Source organism: Cervus canadensis, chromosome 30 (genome assembly GCF_019320065.1).
Source record: "Cervus canadensis isolate Bull #8, Minnesota chromosome 30, ASM1932006v1, whole genome shotgun sequence".
Taxonomy (NCBI): Eukaryota; Metazoa; Chordata; class Mammalia; order Artiodactyla; family Cervidae; genus Cervus; species Cervus canadensis.
The window spans coordinates 27,065,503-27,088,932 of NC_057415.1; the positions used below are offsets into that span (position 1 = coordinate 27,065,503).

The window sequence follows — 23,430 nt, forward strand, 5'->3', positions numbered from 1 at the left end:
TCGACTGATCATGAGTTGGAAATGTGGCATCAGATAGCAGTTCTTAATCTACCTGACATCATCTGTAGGGTTGGATTCATGACACCAGCCTTGGGGAAGTGACCAGATCATACACAGAAGGTGCTTGGAGGGCAGCAAGTATGAGATGCTCATTCCTTCACCTTCCGCCACCCACTTCACCCTTTCGAGACACAGAGAGGCCCTGGTGATGACTTAATCCTCTTCCTTCATATTTAAAAGAAGAAACCATGGTGAGATAAAGTGGCTGATGAAGAATACTCAGGGACTCAGTAGGCAGGACCAGGGGTAGAACCCATGCTTCTGTGATATCAGTCATGTTCCTTCCCTTACACCTGTGGCCTCCTTGAAAACTCAACATAAAAAAAAAAAAAAAAAAAAAAAAACTAAGATCATGGCATCCAGTCCCATCACTTTATGGCAAAGGGGAAACAATGGAAATAGTGACAGATTTTATTTTCTTGGGCTCCAAAATCACTGTGGATGGTGACTGCAGCCATGAAATTAAAAGATGCTTGCTCCTTGGAAGAAAAGCTACGACAAACCTAGACATTATATTAGAAAGTAGAGACATCATTTTGCTGACAAAGGTCCATATGGTCAGAGCTATGGTTTTTCCAGTAGTCATGGATGTGAGAGCTGGACCATAAAGAAGGCTGAGTGCCAAAGAATTGATGCTTTCAAACTGTGGTGCTGGAGAAGACTCCTAAGAGTCCCTTGGACAGCCAGGAGATCAAACCAGTCAATCCTAAAGGAAATCAACCCTGAATATTCATTGAAAGGACTGATGCTGAAGTTGAAGCTCTAATACTCCGACCACCTGATGCAAAGAGCTGACTCATTGCAAAAGACCCTGATCCTGGGAAAGACTGAGGGCAAGAGAAGGAGCAACAGAGGATGAGATGGTTGGATAGCATCGCCGACTTAATGGCCATGAATTTGAGCAAACTCCGGGAGACAGTGAAGGACAGAGGAGCCTGGTATGCTGCAATTCATGGGGTCACAAAGAGTTGGACATGACTCAGCAACTGAACAACAACTTCTTTATCTGTTGGCTCTTCTCAGTACCCCCATTACTGTCCTCTGTTCACCTTCTCCACTAGCTCCCAAGCTCCTCAAAGGCACTCAATGAAGGTGCTGACTTAGGATCAAATGTCATCTGTGAAACTACCTTAGTTGCTGTTGCCGCTTCTCTATCCACCAAAACAACAAGCCCCATCTTGCAGGCCATCTCCTCTCTTTCCTTCCCCTTCACTACAGAGGAACTTCTTACAAATAGCAGGACTGCATGTACAGGGACTGGTGAGAGGCATCAAAGTACAGTTTGGTTCATGGACATGAGCCATGGAGCTGCTTAAGCAGATCAAGATAAATGTGCCCTGGAACCTGGGTCTCTTAACTTGAGACCAAGCATGTGTGGATTCCTGTGACAGAAAGTCCGAGGCTCCAGCACTCATCATATTCTCAGGATTACCTGTGACCCCCAAAAAGTTGACAATCATTGAGAACCAAGGCTCTAGGTGGTGAAGAGCCATAGAGCTTCACAGGGTTTAGGGTCAGACCAACTGGGATATACATCCAGTCTCTGCAACTTGCTAAACAGTGACTTTGGTCAAGTCAGTGACCCCTTAAGCCTTCAGCTTCTTCATATATAAAATGATGATAACAATAGAATCCATCTTGCAGAGCCATGGTAAGTATTACATGAGTTTTTATAGGCAAAGTATGAGTCCCTGGCACAGGGTAAGGATCAGTGAATGGGCCCACTAGAATTACTGCAGTGCTTGGCGGCCAGCCTACAACAGCACGTCCTCAGCTCCTGCCCAGCCAGGAGCACTCCTTCCATCTCACAGCCCCCACCTCCCTCTAAGGCATAAATTCATTTTTTTCAGTTTACATTTTCATGCAAATGGGCTAACAGAGTCTCCCCAGAAGCTCACCCATAGCCAGGACTTGCAACATTTTGCATTTCAATACTGGGGTCCTTTTATCTGTCGTTTTCTTCTGTCCACATAGCAACCAGAGAAGCAACATCCAAAACAAGGATGAAACAAGATCTGGTCCCTGTAACCACCCTCTGCAGGGACTCTGGCCTGTTGAGCATTTACTCAGTTAATCCCCTTATCTCCCTGTTAATAGTTCAAGGAAAACCAAACAAGGTCCCTTGCCTAAGTCAGCTGCTCCTCATACTCGAAGGACCAAGGGATTGTCCCCTTTTAACCTCCAGGAAATGCTGGCACCAAAGGCAGGGTGGTGTTGGTCCAGCACACTGACAGTGAGTGTGGGCACACCCTTCCCCAGGTGTCATGTCCCATCTGATTTGCAGACAAAACCAGGATGAGGATTTGGCATCAGGTGCACGGGATGATGGACTCTCGTGATCCAGGGAAGCGATTAGGATCTTCATGGGTCTGGGTCAAACTGGGAAAGATTAATGGGCAAGAATTATATACCAACCCCTTGCTCCCAGAGACAAGACACCTCTGCAAGCATCAGCTTAACTCTCTGCCCTTCCAGCCAGGTCCCTAGAAGGGGCTGAGAACAAGAAGTAAAGCTGCAAGAACTGCACTGATGGAGGGCAAAAGTCTTATCTTAGGTATAGGAATTTCACAACATTTCTGAGAATGGATGGTCTGGATTCAAAGAGATCTGGGTCAAAATTCAACAACTTGCCCAAGATCACAATCCCAGCAAGCCACAGAGCCAGGAAGTGGGATCCAAACAAATCCCAATTTTTCTGATACTAAACTCTGTGATTTCCACTACACTGCCTTGTTTGCTTGTGATAATTCCAGAGGAAGACCACAAATTGAGTATATATTTCATTGTATTGTGCTTTTCCTTTTTGGTAAAATCAGAAAATCACATCTGGTAGAATGTTTTCAGGTTCTGTTTTGTTTTTAACTTGACTATGTATAATGTGCACTAGCAAATTAGCAGATGAATAACTGTCAGTATGTGCCCTGAAAGACAGGATCAGACTGGGAACACAATTCAGATGTGAACCCAGTCCCACCACTTCCCTGAAGAACTGTGTCCTGTACACCTATGGGGCTGATTCTTTACCAGCTGAGCTACTAGAGAAAATGCTTGCTCCTTGGAAGAAAAGCTATGACCAACCTAGAGAGAATAATAAAGAGCAGAGACATTACTTTACTGACAAAGGTCCATCTATTCAAAGCTATGGTTTTTCCAGTAGTCATGTATGGATGTGAGGCCATAAAGAAAGCTGAGTGCCAAATAATTGATGCTTTTGAGCTGTGGTGTTAGAGAAGACACTCAAGAGTCCCATGGACTGCAAGGAGATCAAGCCAATCTATCCTAAAGGAAATCAGTCCTGAATATTCATTGGAAGGACTGATGCTGAAGCTGAAGCTCCAATACTTTGGCCACCTGATGTGAAGAACTGATTCATTGGAAAAGACCCTGATGCTGGGAAAGATTGAAGGCGGGAGGAGAAGGGGACGACAGAGGATGAGATAGTTGGATGGCATCACCGACTCAATGGACATGAGTTTGAGCAAGCTCTGTGAGTTGGTGATGGACAGGGAAGCCTGGAGAGCTGCAGTCCATGAGGTCACAAAGAGTCAGACACGACTGAGAGACTGAACTGAACTGAACTGATGGGGCTGGTGAGCTGTGAGTGGAGCTGGATAATGACAGGAAAAGTCACTGGGGCCATGGAATAAAGGTCCCAGTTAAACTACCCCACAAATGCTGATCTTTTAGATTGAGGCATTTTTGCAGTATTAATCCATCTAGCAAGCTCAGCCAGGAGAGGAAGATTGAGATTGTGGGATAACACTCACAACAACCATGAAAAAATAAAATGAAAGTGTTAGTCACTTCTTTCGAACCCCATGGACTATAGCCTAGCAGGCTCCACTGTTCATGCAATTCTCCAGGCAAGAATACTAGAGTGGGTAACCATTCCCTTCTCCTGGGAATCTTCCCGACCCAGGGATTGAACCCACGTCTCCTGTGTTGCAGGTAGATTCTTTACTGTCTGAGCCACCAAGGAAGCTCCACAACAAACATATGGGGTAAGCATTATTCCCCTTTTATGGAGATGAGTAAGCTCAGTAAAAAGAACCTAAGTCACTTGCCCAAGGTGACTACCTGTGTTGAAGCCAAGATTCAAACCAGGTAACCTGACATCTAGAGCATGTGTTCTTAGCCACTATTGTATTCTCTATGCTCACTGAAAAGGCCATCATCCAAACACATGATTGGGAGTCAAATGACCTGAGTTTTATTGCATCGCTGTCACTTAATAGATATGTGACCTCAGGCAAGCGCCTGAACTTTTCTGAGTCCCTATTTACTTATTAAGAAATTAAAGCAAATGATCACAATGATAAAGTCCATTATACAAGGTTGTTATGAGAATCAAGTGGAATAATATTAGTTGATCTGAGATATTCTCCACAAATGCTGCTTAAAATTATATGTTCCATGATTTGCAACTGAGTGATAAAAACATAATGTATGTGAAAACGCCTGGCAGGGACCAGATGACAGGGATGTTAAGGTATTGCCTCAGGGAGCTTTTTTAATCACCCCTCTCTGAGCTATCAGTAAGATTATTTTATTTTCATGATTGAAAATGTATGAAACAGATGTCGGCTATTATTATAATTACTATTATCACCATTCACTAGGGCTGCAAATGGTTTCCTGAGTTGATGCCTTATCAAATAATCGGAAGCCTAGCTGTTCTGTTCCAAACCATTTTCCGAGTTTCCTAAAGATAGAGCCACAGGAAAGGTCACATTTAGTCCCTGCCCTTTGCCTGAGTTTTGCTTGCCAGTGGTGAGCCTCAGGCGGGATGCTCAGATACTCACATTCATGTTGTTCGTAGGGTGGGTAGCTCAGCCGCACGGAGATCAGGATCAGGAAGATGAATAGAGGCCAGGCCACTTCCAGAAACAGCTGACACTGAGGGGAAAATAAGACAAAGCAACGTGAATTAAACAAACATGGGTGCCTAACACTATTGAGTTTTGGGAAATCCATGAAAAGATGAACTAAACCATGAACCTACTTATCCAGCCTCTCTTACCACTCTCTAAGCTTTAATGATACTGAACCGTTTGTAGTTCTCACCTTATACACCTTACTATTATTCCATACCTCTGTGTTCTCTCTAAGAAAGGGAAGATGCCTCCCATCCTGCTTCATCTGGCTCACCTCCACTCACCCTTCAAGACTCAACCAGGCACAATTTCCTTTACTAAAATCTCAGGCAGAGCGGGAAGCCCTTCTGCTGTGCTCCCAGAGTAACCCATGAATCCTCCTCCCGTAACAGTTTCCCTGAGCCCCTGAAATCGTGTTTTTGTTACTGGCTTCCTCACTACAATATGAGCACCCTGAAAGCAAGCACTAGATCAACTCATCTTTGTACTCCTTAACCTTAGCACAGTGTTAGGTATGTTATGACCATTTGGTGAAAGAACACAGCCTATGCAAACTGCTGTGCTAAATACACACCAGCTCAGCTCTAAAGACACAAGTGAAGTTGCCCCCGTGGGGCTGAGAAAAAGGCTCCAAAGGATAATGGAAATTCACACTCAGTTCCATGTGGACCTGTGTGCCACCAGGGCTGGAAATGTCCGGGAAGAGTGCAAAGGCCTTCCCCATCCGTCACGATCTGGTCACCATCTTCTCCAGTGGGTTAGATGACCACTGAACATAAGTAAGTGTTAGTCACTGGTTAAAGCAATGGGGTTTCTCTAAAGGAAAGATCTGCTTCAGTGAGCTACCAGGGGATAAATAAGCATAGGGACAGGATAGAAATCATGAGACATAATCTAACTGAACCTGTGGTGTTCAGATAACTAGTTCCACTGCTTGAAGCCTCACCTCTATCATTCCTTTCAGTTCTAGACTCTGATGTTCTAATTAGGAAGAATACCAAAAGCCCAGAACAATCTCGGGCTCGTGTGGATGACGGTAACTACAACTGTGTCTTCAGAGCCATAAAGCCAAGAAAACACAGATCTGAAATCTTTCCTTTCAATAGATTTTTTTTTTTGGATCCCCAAGTCCATATATTTTTATTGTGAAAAATTTGAAATTTAAAAAAAAAAAAAGTAGAAAAAAATAAATATAAATCACTGTTAATCCTACTTCCGGGAGATAATCCCTAGTAAATTAAGTTAATAATGGTTCTCCATTAATATTTTTGTCTTTCTTTTCTATTCATACATAAATAATATTTTTTCTCTACAAAATTAAGATTATACAGCATGTGTAATTTTGTATTTTGCTTTTTCATTGAATATCATACTGGGAGTGTTCCCCATGACATAAAATATTCTCTTAAAATATGGATTTTGATGGCCACTTGATATTCCACACTATGAATAGATCATAATTAATTTAACCTTGCTTCAGCTTGGTTTTGCTTTTTGTTTATTATTTGTTGTTGGATTTCTGGTATTTTAGATTCCAAAGACCTTTGATACGGTTCTACATTAAATTCTTTTTTAAATCTTCTTTATAGAAGGAAATACATGGATAAGAGCAGTGGATGTCCTAGGATGGTAAGAACATGCATGGGTGATTTTTTTTTAAACACTTTCCAGTGCTTTCAAAATTTTCTATAATAAGCATGTATTACTTTTTTTTGTAGAACTAAAAACACTGCTACCATATAACTATGAGGAATAATTTGCTCTAGATAGCACATCAGGAAAAAACAGACACATAAGTCCTTCTCTGGAAGAACGCATGCTATCAGTGGGATTTCCAAGACCAAAGATGGGGCTGGTCTTGCTAAGTATTTCTGTAAATAATCCCAAATGACAAATGACATTCTACTGACTGAGCTGCAGGCCCCTCCGAGGGCTCCCCAGGTGCCCTGAGCCTCTATCAGCTCTTGGCACAGCGGGAGCTTCTCCCCTTGTGTCACCTGCTTCTCACTAAGCCTGCCTCAAGATAAGGGCTTTCAAATGTATGTGGAGTGAGAGAATGAAGTGAAGTTTACCAAACAATAAGGACGGAAAGGTAAGTCAGTTGAGCCCTTTAGGAAAGCAACTTAGCCATATGTATTCAAAAGATATGTTTATCCCCTTTGACCAAAGAATATTCCTAGGAATTCATTCCACAGAACTAAGTTTAAAATATCAAAAAGCTACATGCGTTTAGATATTCGTCCATTTAGACAGTATAATTGGAAAATATTGGAAACAACTTAATTGCACAGCAATAGGGGAATGATTAAATTATGGCACATCTACTTAACATTATACAGTTATTACAACAATGTTTATGAAATACAGATACTATTAACCATATAACATTAAGTGAACAAAGCAGAACACAAAATTGTATGCATTCCAAGCTTATAGCTAAATAAAATCACTTACAAATATTAACAAAAGGGAGTACAACTTTTAAAAGGCAGCTTAACTGTGAATAAATTCAGAAAAGAACTCCAAAAAATAAAATCAAAATTAAATAAACAGTATGAGTAAGATAAGATAGTCATCAACCTTGAAGCTCTGAAACCACCATGTATACTTTTGGGATAAATAGTAGCTACCATTTATTTAGAGTCCAGTGTGTACCTTAACAGGCACCTTATAAATGTATTATTTTATTTAATCCTGCAATCAACCCTGAGATGTAGGAAGCATAATCATCTCCATTTTATATGTGACAAGACTAAAGCTCAAGGAAGGGTAAGTCACAGAGATAGTCCATGGCAGGGTTGAGAGGAACAGCTAGTTTTGCCCAACTTGGGAAACCAGTGGCTCAGCTGAGAAATAACCCCACTAAGTCATGATCAAAGCATATCAACAGGTTCCACAAAGGTAAAATGAGCTCATGGCCTACAGATTTATAACAGTGACAGTCAATATTGAGAACCTACTCTGTACCGGGGATTTATATACACCTCGTCTTTAATTTTCACAATAACTCTGTGAGGTAGCTGGTATCATTAGATTGGGGCCTGGTAAGAGAGTGCACCAGAGTCTGAACCCAGATCTACTGACTCCTACATGCTTTTGCACCCCTCATGCTGTCTCTCATAGAGCTACGTTTGGGACATACACCTTTCAAGACAGCCACTTATAAGGAGTCCGGTGTTCACCAACCCTCCAAAGCACTGATCTGACTCAATGAATCAAGTCTTAGGTTCCTGGACATCTCTGCAGTCCCACATCTAGGACACTGCAGGGGAACCGATGCTCAAAATATGGTGATTGACTGGGAAAAAAAAAAAAAAAAGAATGGATCTTTCCCATGGTACTGACAGCAAACAGTACAAAGTATATCCTGCAAATCATTCCCAGCAACTGGGTGTAAGCAGATTAGGCAAAGAGTAAGAACAAGACTGACAATAATAATGACAGCCAACACTTAAACAGGTCTTACCATGGTGCATCAGTCAGGGCTTCCCAGGGGGTGCTAGAAGCAAAGAACCTGCTTGCCAGTGCAAGAAATGTTAAGAAAGGTGGGTTCAATCCGTGGGTTGGGAAGATCCCCCGGAGCAGGGCATGGCAACCCACTCCAGCATTCTTGTCTGGAGAATCCCATGGACAGAGGAGCCTGGAGGGTTACTATCCATAGGGTCACAAAGAGTCAGAGACAACTGAAGTGACTTAGCATTCGTGTATCAGTGTTCTGACTCCTTTACATAGATGAACTCACTTAACCATCAAATAACCCTGTTAATACTATTATAAATCCCATTTCACAGATGAGGCTCAAGGAGTTAATAAATTTGGATACAAATTTGGTAAATAGTGCCAGAATTCAAAACCAATCCAACTCAAGGGTGTGTTTTAAACCACTATGTACCCCATTACCAGAGTATCTAGATTTTTGATCCTTATAAGCCTTACTGAGCTGAGACACTAACATGTATTAATGAAGAGACTGTCTCCAAGAGACAGCACTCAAACCAGAGAACTCATAAAAGACACAATTCTACCCATGCACTTTTACTCTGAACTTCTAAAATGGTTTCTGTCACTGAACACAGAATCTGCCTTCTAAACACAGGGAGATGTTCCAGGTATTTCTTTACCAATAGCTTCCCTCTAGAAACCTAACTTGACTTCTGCTTCCACTTATGGAATGCCATTTTGGTTGCACTTATCAAAATCAGATTTCATCCCCCATCTCTAAACTTAGCATTTTTACTTCAAGTAGGCCCTCATACATAGCTTGGAAATAAGACTGACATTTGATGGTTCAGTTCAGTACAGTTCAATCGCTCAGTCGTGTCTGACTCTTTGCGACCCCATGGACTGCAGCACGCCAGCCTTCTGCAACTCCCAGAGCTTACTCAAACATGTCCACTGAGTTGGTGATGCCATCCAACCATCTTATCCTCTGTCGTCCCCTTCTCCTCCCGCCTTCAATCTTTCCCAGCATCAGGGTCTTTTCCAATGAGTCAGTGCTTTCCATCAGGTGGCCAAAGTATTGGAGTTTCAGCTTCAGCATCAGTCCATCCAATGAATATTCAGGACTGATTTCCTCTAGGATTGACTGGTTGGATCTCCTTGCTGTCCAATGGACTCAAGCGTCATCTCCAATACCAGAGTTCAAAAGCATCAATTCTTCAGCACTCAGCTTTCTTTATAGTTCAACTCTCACATCAATACGTGAATACTGGAAAAACCATAGCTTTGACTAGACAGACCTTTGTTGGCAAAGTAATGTCTCTACTTTTTAATATGTTTTCTAGGTTGGTCATAGCTTTTCTTCCAAGGAGCAAGCATCTTTTAATTTCATGGCTGCAGTCACCATCTGCAGTGATTTTGGAGACCACCCCCCAAAATAAAGTCTCTCACCATTTCCGTTGTTTCCCCATCTATTTGCCATGAAGTGATGGGACCAGATGCCATGATCTTAGTTTTCTGGATGTTGAATTTTAAGCCAACTTTTTCACTCTCCTCTTTCACTTTCATCAAGAGGCTCTTCAGTTCTTCACTTTCTGCCATAAGGGTGGTGTCATCTGAATATGTGAGGTTATTGATATTTCTCCCGGCAATCTTGATTCCAGCTTGTGCTTCTTCCAGCCCAGCATTTCTCACAATGTACTCCACATATAAGTTAAATAAGCAGGGTGACAGTATACAGCCTTGACATACTCCTTTCCCAATTTGAAACCAGTCTGCTGTTCCATGTACAGTTCTAACTGTCGCTTCCTGACCTGCATACAGATTTCTCAGGAGGTAGGTCAGGTGGTCTGGTATTCCTATCTCTTTAAGCATTTTCCACAGTTTGCTGTGATCCACACAGTCAAAGGCTTTCGTGTAGTCAATAAAGCAGATGTTCTTCTGGAACTCTCTTGCTTTTTCGATGATCCAACAGATGTTGGCATTTTGATCTCTGATTCCTCTGCCTTTTCTAAAACCAGCTTAAACATCTGGAAGTTCACAGTTCATGTACTGATGAAGCCTGTCTTGGAGAATTTTGAGCATTATTTTACTAGCGTGTGAGATGAGTGCAATTGTGCAGTAGTTTGAGCATTCTTTGGCATTGCCTTTCTTTGGGATTGGAATGAAAACTGACCTTTTCCAGTCCTGTGGTCACTGCTGAGTTTTCCAAATTTGCTGACATATTGAGTGCAGCACTTTCACAGCATCATCTTCAAGGATTTGAAATACCTCAACTGGAATTCCATCACCTCCACTAGCTTTGTTCATAGTGATGCTTCCTAAGGCCCACTTGACTTCACATCCCAGGATGTCTGGCTCTAGGTGAGTGATCAAACCATTTTGATTATCTGGGTCATGAAGATCTTTTTTGTATAGTTCTTCTGTGTATTCTTGCCACCTCTTCTTAATATCTTCTGCTTCTGTTAGGTCCATACAATTTCTGTCTTTTATTGAGCTCATCTTTGCATGAAATGTTCTCTTGGTATCTCTAATTTTCTTGAAGAAATCTCTGGTCTTTCCCATTCTATTGTTTTCCTCTATTTCTTTGCACTGATCACTGAGGAAGGCTTTCTTATCTCTCTGTGCTATTCTCTGGAACTCTGCATTCAATTGGGAATATCCCTCCTTTTCTCCTTTGTTTTTTGCTACTCTTCTTTTCACAGCTGTTTGTAAGGCCTCCTCAGAGAGCCATTTTGTGTTTTTGCATTTCTTTTTCTTGGGGATGGTCTTGATCCCTGTTTCCTGTACAATGTCACGAACCTCCATTCATAGTTCATCAGGCACTCTGTCTATCAGATCTAGTCCCTTAAATCTATTTCCCACTTCCACTGTATAATCGTAAGGGATTTGATTTAGGTCATACCTGAATGGTCTAGTGGTTTTCCCTACTTTCTTCAATTTAAGTCTGAACTTGGCAATAAGGAGTTCCTGATCTGAGCCACAGTCAGCTCCCGCTCTTGTTTTTGCTCACTGTTTCATGCTTCTCCATGTTTGGCTGCAAAAAAATACGATCAATCTGATTTTGGTATTGACCATCTGGTGATGTCCATGTGTAGAGTTTTCTCTTGTGTTGTTGGAAGAGGGTGTTTGCTATGACCAGTGCATTCTCTTGGCAAAACTCTATTAGCCTTTGCCCTGCTTCATTCTGTACTCCAAGGCCAAAATTGCCTGTTACTCCAGGTATGTCTTGACTTTCTTCTTTTGCATTCCAGTCCCCTATAGTGAAAAGGATATCTTTTTTGGGTGTTGGTTATAGAAGGTCTTGTAGGTCTTCATGGAACCATTCAACTTCAGCTTTCTTCAGCTTTACTGATCGGGGCATGGACTTGGATTACTGTGATATTGAATGGTTTGCCTCGGAAATGAACAGAGATCATTCTGTCATTTCTGAGATTGCATCCAAGTACTGCATTTTGGACTCTTTTGTTGATTATGATGGCTACTCCATTTCTTCTAAGGGATTATTGCCCGAAGTAGTAGATGTAATGGTCATCTGAGTTAAATTCACCCACACTTTTGTTATACACACACTATGTTTACACACTTCTGAATCTTACTCTGTTACCCATTCACCTCCCTCCATGCCTGTCCCCACCACAGAGTGGAAGAAAGGGAGAGGAACACTGTTTTCATAAAGGTGTTTCTTACCAAAGTCAGAAACTCAGAAGCCCTGTTTCAGATTGGGTATTAAAATTAAAATTCTGATGGTTAAGTAAATAACTACACTGAGGTGCTCTGGGGACTTGCCCTCTCGTTACCCCTCAGCAACAACATGGGGATATAACGCACAAGCATTTCTAGAGAGCATTCTTCTCAACTCTTGACATGGGGGGCCAGATAATGGTTGTGAGGGGCTCTCCTATGAATGGTAGAATCCCTGCCCTCTACCAGTGGATATCAACCACCCCTGCCCAGGACTGTAACAACCAATCACTGTCTCTAGATGTTATCCAATGTCCCTAGGACAGTAAAACAGCACTAGGCTACTTTTAGAATTTGATAAGGTAACAGGATTCAATGGGGAAAAGAAACTGATGAAAATATGGAAGACTATTCTGAGAGGTAAAGAAGTAAACATGAGACAGTGAGTTTCCCAAGATAACAGAAAATTTATCAAAGCAATGGCACACTCTAGGCTCTGTCAGCATCATAATGAATACTTATCAACACACACTTCAATTAAATTAAACTGAAATCTTAAAGATCAAATCAGAGAAATGCTAAAGGGAAAAACAAATCTGAAAGCCAGGCCTACCCTCCCAGAACTATAAAGCCTCATGCAGTGACAGAGGATTTTTCAATTTGTTTGATCTTTGGAAGGACATTTGACCATGTATGTCAAGGGCCACTTCCCTTTTACCTAGGAATCATGCTCCTGAGATTCTGGCCTAAGGAAATAATATAAAAATAAGAAAAGGCTATATGTATAAAATCCTTATAGTAACTTACTTATAATGGCAAACACAAGAAATATCTCAATGCTGGCAATAATGTACGAGGTTATAAAATGAAAACTGCACGGATCCCTGTATTGCTACCAGGAATGTCACCGGCATTATCCCATGGTAGATTTGGGGTAAAAACTTCCAATCCCTCCTCTTACTGATGTACTAATTTACAATATTCCCTTCATCTATGAAACAGAAATTGTAATGAATACCTCTCAGACTTGCTGTGAAAATCAAGAAGATAACAGGTACAAGAGTACTTTCAAAAGTATAAACTACAACCTACACATCAAGAATCATAATTATTATAATATGAAGATTATTTGGAAATATGCAACATACATGCTAGGTTGCTCCAGTCATGTCTGATTCTTCGCGACCCCATGGACTGTAGCCACTCAGGCTCCTCTGTCCATGGAATTTTCCAGGCAAGACTACGTGCCCTCCTCCAGGAGATCTTCCCAACCCAAGGATCAAACCTGAGTCTCTTATGTCTCCCGTACTGGCATGCGGGTTTTTTATGGCAAGGCCACCTGGGAAGCCCAAAAACAGAGCACAAAATGGTACATGTGTATGCTTAGGCTGTCATCCTTCAAGTCCCCTCAATGCCAAGGACCACACAATCTGACCCTCATCATCATGACCTACCTACTTCAGGGACTCCTTGTGCACATTACATAAAATTCAGCTGTCCTTCGCCAGCTCCATGATCTGACCCTGCCGACTCCCATCTCATCCCCAGCCAGTCTTCCCTCAGTGCCACCTGCACTCCTGTCCCTTGGCTCCAGGACATGCATGAGGCACGTGGCCTTCACACCCTGTATCTCTGCCTGGAAGCCAGTGCCCCTGATGGCTGAGCTCCTGTTCTTCCCCTGGCTAACTGCTGCTTGAATTGAACACCAAGGCTCTCAGCTTAAATGTCATGACCTTTCATTCTAAATTAGGTCCCTACCCACAGCCTAGTGGTAACTGACATAGTAGGACAGGTTTTTTTTCCTTCATAGCACTTACCACAGCTATGATATTTCTACGTATGTGACAACATGCTTCATATCTGCTTCTCTGGCTGAACTGTAAGCTCTATGAGGGCAGGGATCCTGCCTGTCTGCTTCACCACTGTACACCCAGGACACTGTCTTACATGCAGTAGATGTTTAGTAAATATTTATTCAAAGGAAACAATAAATGCCTATTTGTGCTAACTGTTCTCATTTCATAGAAGGGGAAACTAAAAGTCAGGGAAAATGAGTTTCCCTAAGCCATTAAGGCATACAGTGGCCAAGCTGGAATTAGAATTGAATTAGAATCAGATAATAATTAGCATTATTAGCTGGATTTGAACCAGCACTACCAGGCCAGGACTAAGGACAGAGAAGAAATGTATCAGGTGAAGCTGGAAGCTGGGAGGGAATGCCGAAAGTTTGCATCTACACTGTAAAATTCTCCAAAGGCTCTTACATGAGGACTCAATTTGTATTTATTTGATTGCTTATTCCTTGTCACTAAAGAGTGCCCAAATATTGATACTCTAAAATATGCAGAAAATAAAATTATCTATTTCCTCAGCCACATGGCTAAACAAATGTAAGTGAGAAAATTAACAGCAAAGGCAAAAAAGAAAGGCCATATGGCCATACTCTGTCCCATCTGTTCCACAGGGACCTTGGTCTCTGGTTCAGCCTAAAACCAGATGGGGATCCGGAGAACTCCGAAGCCCCTCGGCCTTTCCTGTCCCAAGCCCTGTTTGTGCTCACTGACCACCAACCCACACAAGTTAACTGTTACTTTGGACCCAAACTGAGCTTTGCACCCAACTTATGCAACTCATTTTCAATGTATTCTTTGCCCAATAGAAGCAGCGGAAAGCTACCCCTGGCTGATGGTCCCCATGAGTCTGCATAATGGGGGCACAAGAAAAGAGAGCCCCCAAATTCATTAGCAAATGAGGACACAGAGTGGAAGAGCAAATGGCCACCTTTCAAGAAGGTTGCTCTGGGGTTTACTGCTCAGCACCCAGCTCCTACATCTTCTTCCTGTCTCCCTGCACATGTGGCCCCTCTAGCAGGGGCGCCTCCTCAAGATCTATTAACTAATGGCCCATTTCACACATTCACCCCTCATTGAGCAAATGCTTGTTAAGCATATCCCCAGTGCCAGGCTATGGAGCCAGGCAAGTACATCCAGGATCTCTGAAGGGGGAAATTAAGCAAGGATTCTGTACACTGTAGGTGAGAACTGTCATGGAGCTGCTAACTCCTTGCCCTGCCTACAGGGCAGGGCATGTCCTGAGCTAACAATGTGGAACCAAGACCCTAAACAGGTCTCACTGTCTATAATCAATATATTTATAGATCCAAGCCATTTGGACTGGGAAGTAGCTACAGTCAGCACTTCAGATCCATGGGTATTAAACCTCCTGTGCAGATGAGGCAAAGCCTTCTCAAAAGAACTTGTGCTTCCAGGGCCATCAGGAAATTGATTCTGGTGCTACTTCCACAACTGAGCCACTCTGGACCCCTTGCCCCACACCTGAAACCCCATCCCCATCAACTGTACAAGGGTCAGGTCAGATCTTTCCAACCCTGACAACCTAAACTTCGGCAACCTGAAATAAACCACCTTTTTTTCTTTTTTTTCTAGTTCAGCAAAACATATTTCCTGTAGAAATCAGGAAGGGAGGTAAAGCAGACAAGCTAGCAGACCGTAGGTGTATATCTAAAAAAGTCCTTCTGTGTCAGGACGCTATGTCTTACTTCCCCTTCAATAAGAACTCTGCCACAGGGCCAAAAATTGCCCTTTATGAAGCCTGCCTATCTCTCTAATTGTAGCTCATTTTAAACTGATAAGCAATATTGAGCAAGAAGCAGCAAGACTAACAGACACTAGCCCAGTCTGGATGGCCCAATCCCAAGTCCTGTTCTGGGACCCTGTGCTCCTGATTCCTTAGTTGACCTTGGGGAAATCCCTTCCCTGCTTTATCTGTAAAATGACAGGTTTGGGCTGGATTACCCTTGAGACCTTGCATTGTTAAGATGATATAGTTCTTTGCACTACTCACTGGCTAACAGACACAGCACAGCAAAGACAGTTCCCCATCACATGGGCTGCTGCCAACATGCTAAGAAGAGACTGGGGACCTGGATCACAGAGCAGCTAAGAAATGAGATTAGGAAATGAATGTATAGGTCTTGGGAACACCAGGGCCTGGGTACAGCCGTGGGAGGCAGGCACAAAGGTAAGGAAGAGGTTAGAAACTTCAAGATGTTGAGACTGAAGATAGAATAAATAATAATACCACTGAAGAGCAATCTGACATAGTGGTTTAGAGAACCAACTCTAGAGTCAGATTATTTAGAACTGAACACTACATATGCCCCTGACTAGCAGTGTGACCCTCAGACAAGTTACTTATATTCTCTCTGTGATTTAAGTTCCCCAGTGATAACACTGGGGAACACTGGGCATTTTGTGTTATAAGGAAACAACAGTACTTTGTGGATCTTAAAAGGATTAATCTAGTTAACAATTCACTTTAGTGCCTAGTACGTGGAAGCGAAATCTAAGTGTTTGCTTTTATTATATTATATATTATGTAATATTGCTATATTTTAGTATCATCATTATTAATCAAGACAGATAGGATACATAAATTCTAGTTCCTACTCTCTCATTAAGTGACCTTGGGATTCAGCTCCCTACATACAATAAGAGGGACTGAAAAATAGTCAGTGTTTCTGAAACTAGTATATATATATACAAATAATATATATAATTCCATAAGGGATTATATGAGTTCTCTGTCAGGATTTTAAACACTTTGTGTTTTCATTTCAATGGTCATCTAAGGAAATATGAATAAACATACCTGGATTTTCTGAATGCCTACTTTACAACCAAGTTCTGGCACAAGATAACAAGTCTAAGTTTCTATTTGTGTTTGCCATTGTGTTAGCACCAATATTCCCTGGTGGCTCAGATGGTAAACACATCTGCCTACAATGCAGGAGACCCAGGTTCGATCCCTGGGTTGGGAAGATCCCCTGGAGAAGAAAATGGCAACCCACTCCAGTACTCTTGCCTGGAAAATCCCATGGGCGGAGGAGCCTGGTAGGTTACAGTCGTGGGATTGCAAAGAGTCGGACACGGCCAAGCGACTTCACTTTAGCACCAATATAATTGCAGTAGACTAATGAGAAAGGCACAGGTGCAGAAGCAGTTTGTGAATGACGAGACCGGACCAAATGAAAACAAATGATGTCCGACGAAAGTCACTGGAAAAATTGGAAAATCATTGGACAACTGAATCATTAGCACATGGTAATACAGACTGTCCAAACTCAAACAAGTGTTCACTACCATAGTTACACTGCTGCCTCCAAACAGTGTCAGATATAGCTTCAAACAGTGTCAGCTGCCTTACTACATTAACAGCGTTAATTTGAACTGTACTGGTTCTGCAATTTTGTTTGCACTTAATTTATAAATCTGTATGGGTCATATGTTCGCATGACAGTCTATAAGAATAAGGGGTTTATATCGAGTTTCACATACGTACATATTCACAAAACATTATAATAAAAAATATGTTTGGTGAACACAAGGAGACCTTGACATATTTGCTCTTTTAAAGAAGGGCCAGTTTCCGAAACAGTGAATTAAGTTATCTCCAAGATCCCTTCTGGCTCTTTGAGTCTAAAAGAGGATGGTCATTTCTGTTGCAGGTGTGTTAAGCTTCATGAGGACAGCCAAAAGGGGATGTAGGCTTAGAATTCAGGGGAAAGTGCAGGGCAGTAAACAGACATTTAGAAGTCAACTATAGAGAGGTGCGGCTGAACGCAGGAGACCAGACAGGATCTCTAGGGGTGTCCAGGGAGGGAGAAGTCAAGAGCTGATATCGGAGCTTCAGAGAAATCTCTGGGCCTTGTAGCTTGTACCTTCTCACAGAAAAATATCATTCACCAAGTGTTAAAGATGGTATTCTCAGGATTCTTGAAAGGATCACTGTCTCATCCAGAAGTGATGGCATAGAACCCTCCACAGAAATAAAACAAATCTGTTTTGTATTCCTCCAGGCTCGCAGTCCAAGCTGAAAGGGGAGAGTCCATACTAAAAGATTCAGTCTCTGACCTCTAAGAGCTGGGCCATGAACTCACTTCAACTCCACCACCCAGACCATTAGGAGTTCTTGGAGAGCCAGGCAGCCTCTAGGGCTGCAGCAAAAGTTAGGAGTAAGATGGACAAGGGGCAATGTGTGCCAGGTTCCAGGGGTCTGAACTTAGGCCTGGGCACTAGCACAAACAAAAGCTATGATCGCCGCCTGGTTGCAAATCTGCCTCCTATGATAAGAGGCAGGGCTAGCTAAATCAGGACCCCACACAGTCCTGGGTCCACCAGCACCAGACACATTCAATCACTTTAAGAAAACCAAGAAGAACAATACTGTAAAGGAATTATCCTCCAATTAAAATAATTTTTAAAAAAAACAAACAAACAAGAAGAATCTCTTTTCCGCCCCCTTCTTCACCCCCAACTCAAAATCAGGAAGAAAAGCAGGGGAGAACCCCTGGAGAAACCCAGGCTTACTGTTTGTCTTCTTCTGAAAGTGAGGTTCTTCCAGAGCAGCAATCTCAGCTGAGACCAATAAGCCATGTTACCTCAGCCAGCACCACAGCGGCCCGCGTGTGGCTCCTGAAGCCTGGGAAGGAAGTGGCTGCAGCTCACAGCAGGGACGCTGTGGCTGGTCATTAACTGAAAGATAAAGCAAGACGGGATGTTAGTTTTTGCTGCAAAGCCATACGCCAGTGAGGGCTGTTGCACCAGCCCCCTCACCTGAGCCCTCAAAACCCAGTTCTGTCTCATGACTACTTCTCCATAAGGCATGAGTCCCCGACTTCCAGCCTTGGATCTCTGGTAAACAGGCATGCTGGAGCTTTTCTGGCGTTAGCCTGCGAGTAAGTCATTATTATCTGAATCACTGGAGCTCCACTGATGAGACCATTGGGAATGAAAAATTGAAAAAAAAATGAAAAATTGAAGGCAGACCTAAGCGATCAATCTTATGTGCCCAAAACACCAGAGCTGCAAATGGCATACTGGAATCCCAGAGACCTGCCTCCCTTCTCTAAGAAAATGCCTTCCTGCTCAGAAAATGTCAGCAGCATTTATAAATTTTGCCTTGAACCTGGAGTGACTTACACTATTGTCTGAAATTTGCTGCAGACTACATTTTCATCTCGCCACAAAGTTGAGTCCTTCCAATGATAAATGGCACCACTGACAGAGCAGTTTCCTAATCTGAAAAGTCACAGCGTGTCTTAGATGACTGTGAGTGAACACCAAGGAAATGCCACGGACACCTGGCTCCTAAGTAAGGAGGACAACCCCAAGTGTTCTGTGTGTGGAGAGAAAACAATATCCCATGGAGTAAGACAAGGCAGCCAAGGCAGGCAGAGAGCATCAGCTGTGAAACTGACAAGTTCCCACTGTCTGGACATATGCACACTTCTGGCCTCGCTCCACCTGCACCTGCACACGGAGCCCACCTAATCCTTGTCAGGTGTCACAGATGCCTCCTTGGAGGACTGATTTGCCATGCTGGGGAAAGGGGCGGCTCTCATGAACAGGAGATACAACCTTCCGTGTGTCCCCACTGCCCCTCAACAACAGTATTTATTTAATGATGGAGTAACCCCAGTAGTCACAGTGAAATTAAAGCTAGAGAAAAGGCAGAAAATAAAAACTGGGAGAAGGGAGGGATACACAGGTCAAAGCTAAGCCCTGACACCACTTCACACCCAGAAACTCTTAGCAGAAATAAGAAACCAACGTTACCTCTAAAATGGCTCATTTAATCATCGTGGTCTCTGGTGGAATGGAGGTGAGGATGGGAGATTAGGCAGGAGGAACAAACAGCAGAAAGGGCTTAGAATGTAGTGACCGCTTGTGGATACAAAACTAAGTAACTGGACTAAAAGTCTGTGAGTCCAAACGGACCTCAATGCAAAGGTCAACCTCTAGCAGGACTTTACCCTCTTGGCCCCCACACCACAAGGACTTGGATTAAAAACTTCTACAAAAGAAATGGGAACGTAAGCAGTCTACAGTGTCTGAGAAGAATCACTGACTCTACTATTATGTATTTTAATTCACTCATTGATAAGCCAACAAATCCGGGATTCCTCTGAAAGAGTCAAGCCTTAAGACCTTTCTTTTCTTTATCATTTGCTCAGCAAACCTGTCGATGAACACAGACGTCCCTCCCCCAAAAAATTCTCACTAAAAATAATTAAACCAGCACTGTGTCCATCCACAGTTTGTTGTTTAAAGATGGCCGCTGGTCTCTGAGTGCTGAGAGCCAAAATTTGGTTGTGAGCTTCGTGCTTGTAATCCTAAATCATTTTGTAAGTGGCCTGGGACAGGGCTTGCATTCCAGAAACACTGAAATAAATAATTAGCTGGATTTTCCTGATTCAAAAGGTGCTCTCCAGAAATCACTTAGTTGATTTAGAAGCTACACAAATCTTCTCAGGTCCTCAAAGTAGCAATGAGGAGGTTGGAACTAAGTTTATCATTTAAAAAGGAACGAGAGCTTAGACAGGAATTAGGCGCAGCTTCTCAACGATGTGCCCTTGGCCAAAACTTTATGCCCTCTGAGCATCAATTCCCTCAGTATAAAATGGGGGTGACAATACCTACCTTGCAGGATATTCAATGGATATTCAATTGTCAATGAGACAATATAAATAAATATATAAGTTCCCCAGCAAACTATATGGCACGCTGTAAGTGGCAAAGAAATGAGCTCCCTCCTCCCCACTTTTCTTTCTCTGGTCCATCCCTACCTCTTACAGAGAAATGGTTATCTCCTGTCCAAACATTCTTTTCTACTCCATTATTTTTAGCAGCAGCAGCAGCATTTTTAGCAAACTCATCATGGGTTTCTGACAAGGTAGGAGGGGCAAAGTAGGAAGGATGAAATCAGAATGGCCTAGTATTAAAGACCCTCAGGCTCAAACCAGGACACCGACTCCCCTAAATCTGAGTGGAGAATCTCAGAAGAAAAGAAGACACACCTCTGCAGGATGTTCACAAGAAGAGAACGGCCGGGAGGAAGCTTTTTGGAGAGTATTTTCCTAAAGTGCGGTTTCTGCATTTCCAGACATGGATCCTAGCTTCAGAGACCCTCCAGGAGACACGCAGAGACGTCAGCAAGAAACAGCCTGTGCAGCGGTAGAAGGTTTTGCTCCAGCTTCGCTGGGTACTTGCCCCACTTTCCTACCCACCTTGGCATAGCCCTGGGCCTCTTGCATAATTCCCTCCTCCCACCTCAGAACATGGTGACCACTGCTGGGAGCAATTTTATCCAAAGAGGAGGTTTTGGCAATGCCCAAATCCTCTGCTCAGGTAACTGAGGCCAAATGGACATTTCTACATCAGTTTTTCAAGGAAGCAAACAAACAAACCAAAACCAAAAAGAAGGCCGTACTATGTATTGACTAGATTTCTCAATGCTTCAAAGCTAGTAGCACACTCATTTCTGCCCCTGTGCACATTTCCAGTTACTGGTTGGAAAGCGTCCCACTTCACAATCATGGCCAGTCAATAGGCCACCCTCTTCCAGCTCCTGGACGACCACAACAGCCACTTCCCTGAACTCCCTGCCTCCAGTCTTGCCCCCTCCATCCATTTATCACAGAGAAAGCAAAGTGATGCCACTCAACCAAAGTCCCAAACAAGCCACTCTCCCACTTAAAACTGCCTTTGTCAGCACCGCACTGCCCTGGGGATAAAGTGCAGTCCTCACCTTGGTTTAGCTGGGTCCCCAGTGACTCCAGCCTTCTCTCTCATCACTCCCCACTTTCTAAACCAAGCCCTAGAAAGCTACTCACAGCTCCAAACGGGCAGCCCTCTCTCCCACCACTGGGCCTCCTGCATGTTCCCTGTCCTGAACGGCTGCTTCCAGCGCTGTCAGCTGGGCCGAATCTTCCTCAACCATAGGATCCTGTCCTGATACCTCCCCTGCACTGACATCTCTTTAAAAACCCCTCCTAGGTGCACTCCCGGCAGCCTCTGTTTTCCCTTTGCATCGTTTCTGCTACTTTCTGAGTCCACAGGATCATTTCTCTTTCTTAACCGCAGTTTTCCCCATTATGCAAAACAGTATAAGGCATAGAGTAAGCCCTCAGGGAATATTTGCTTAATTAATTAACTATGAGATGGACAGGAGAATTAGGAATTCAGGATGGAAGGGTGGTGGCACTCCTGGGCCTGTGGTAACCGATTTACCAAGCTTGATGAACTGATTAAGGCAAACTGTCCCCAGGGAGGGGGCTCTATGTTCACCCCACACTGGGGACAGCCGCGAGGATTGCTGGTGACTCCTGGGATATCCAGGAAAGTGTCATTGAATCCAGGTTGGCTTCCCACAAACACAGGTTTAGCTAAGGATGGAGCAGGCCCTCCCAAGGCCAGAGGAGCCAAGAAACCTGCTTTTTCCCCACCTTCATGCCAAGTACTAGGCATGTCCTCTCCAGGTCTCCACATCAGTCACCCAGGTGAATCACCCTTTGCCAAAATTTAGCATAGTTTCCACACCCCAATCTTTTTTGTACAGTATGACCTCATGGAAGTGACCAATTACATCTTTGGCCAATTTTTTAAAAGAAATTTTCACTTCAAATGCCACTGATATCTTAAAATTATTAAATACCTAGAGAATACCACAGCCTGCTAAACCATGACCTTCTCAAATAAGTAATTATTAGTTACAGAAAAATGAAAATTAAAACCACAGTGAGATACCACTACATACCCACTGGAACTACTACAATTTTTTAAATTTTAAAGTATTAGTATGAGTAGCAACTGGCACTATCATACAGTGCTTGTAGGAATGAAAATGGAACAGGCACTTTGTTAAATACTCTGGTGGTTTCTTGTAAAATTACACACAGACTTATGATACAGCCCAACCATCCTGTCCTAGGTATTTGCCCGAAAGAAATGATAGCATACGTTCACACAAAGACCTGTAAGTGAACATCCACAGAAGTCTTACACAGAATAGTCCAAACTGGAAGCAATCCAAAGATCCATAAATCAGTGAATAAATTAAAATGGAATACTACTCAGCAATAAAAAAGGACCACACTACTAATATATTCAACAGCATGGGAGAAATCTCAAAAGCCTTATGCTAAGAGAAAAAATCCAGACACAAAAGACTACATACAATATGAACCTACTTATGTAACATTCTGGAAAGGTGAAACAATGGGGACAGAAATCAGACCCGTGGTTGCCAGTGGTTGGGGGAGAGGACAGATTGCAAGGAGCGCTAAGTGATAGAAATATTCCACACCATGGTTGTGGCAAGTGGTTATACATGTGCAGGTGCTGTCCCAGACACCGGAGATTCAGCAGTGAACAAAAGTGTTCTCATGGAATTTCTAGCAAGGTGGAAGAAGACCTGACAAGTAACAGTGTGTTGTTAAGGCAGTGGGTGATAAGAATAGTGAAGAAAAATAAAGCAAAGCAAAGAGAGTAATGATAGGTGGGTGATTTTTTTC

General features: G+C 42.9%; 1 protein-coding gene across 7 annotated transcripts in view; it reads right to left on the reverse strand.

Annotated features, from left to right (window-relative positions):
• ABCA1 (ATP binding cassette subfamily A member 1) overlaps positions 1–23,430 on the reverse strand; it is a 133,155-nt gene that overhangs the window by 94,419 nt on the left and 15,306 nt on the right. For 5 of the 7 annotated variants that reach the window (XM_043452901.1, XM_043452907.1, XM_043452904.1 and 2 more), the window contains 2 exons: positions 18,446–18,610; positions 4,863–4,956 (listed from right to left, as the gene is read on the reverse strand). In XM_043452901.1, the coding sequence (XP_043308836.1) occupies positions 4,863–4,956; positions 18,446–18,511 (160 nt within the window). In that variant the 5' untranslated portion in view covers positions 18,512–18,610. Of the gene's footprint in view, positions 1–4,862; positions 4,957–18,445; positions 18,611–20,934; positions 21,992–23,430 lie in introns of those variants that run through there. The other 2 variants (XM_043452908.1, XM_043452905.1) reach the window with 2 other exon arrangements.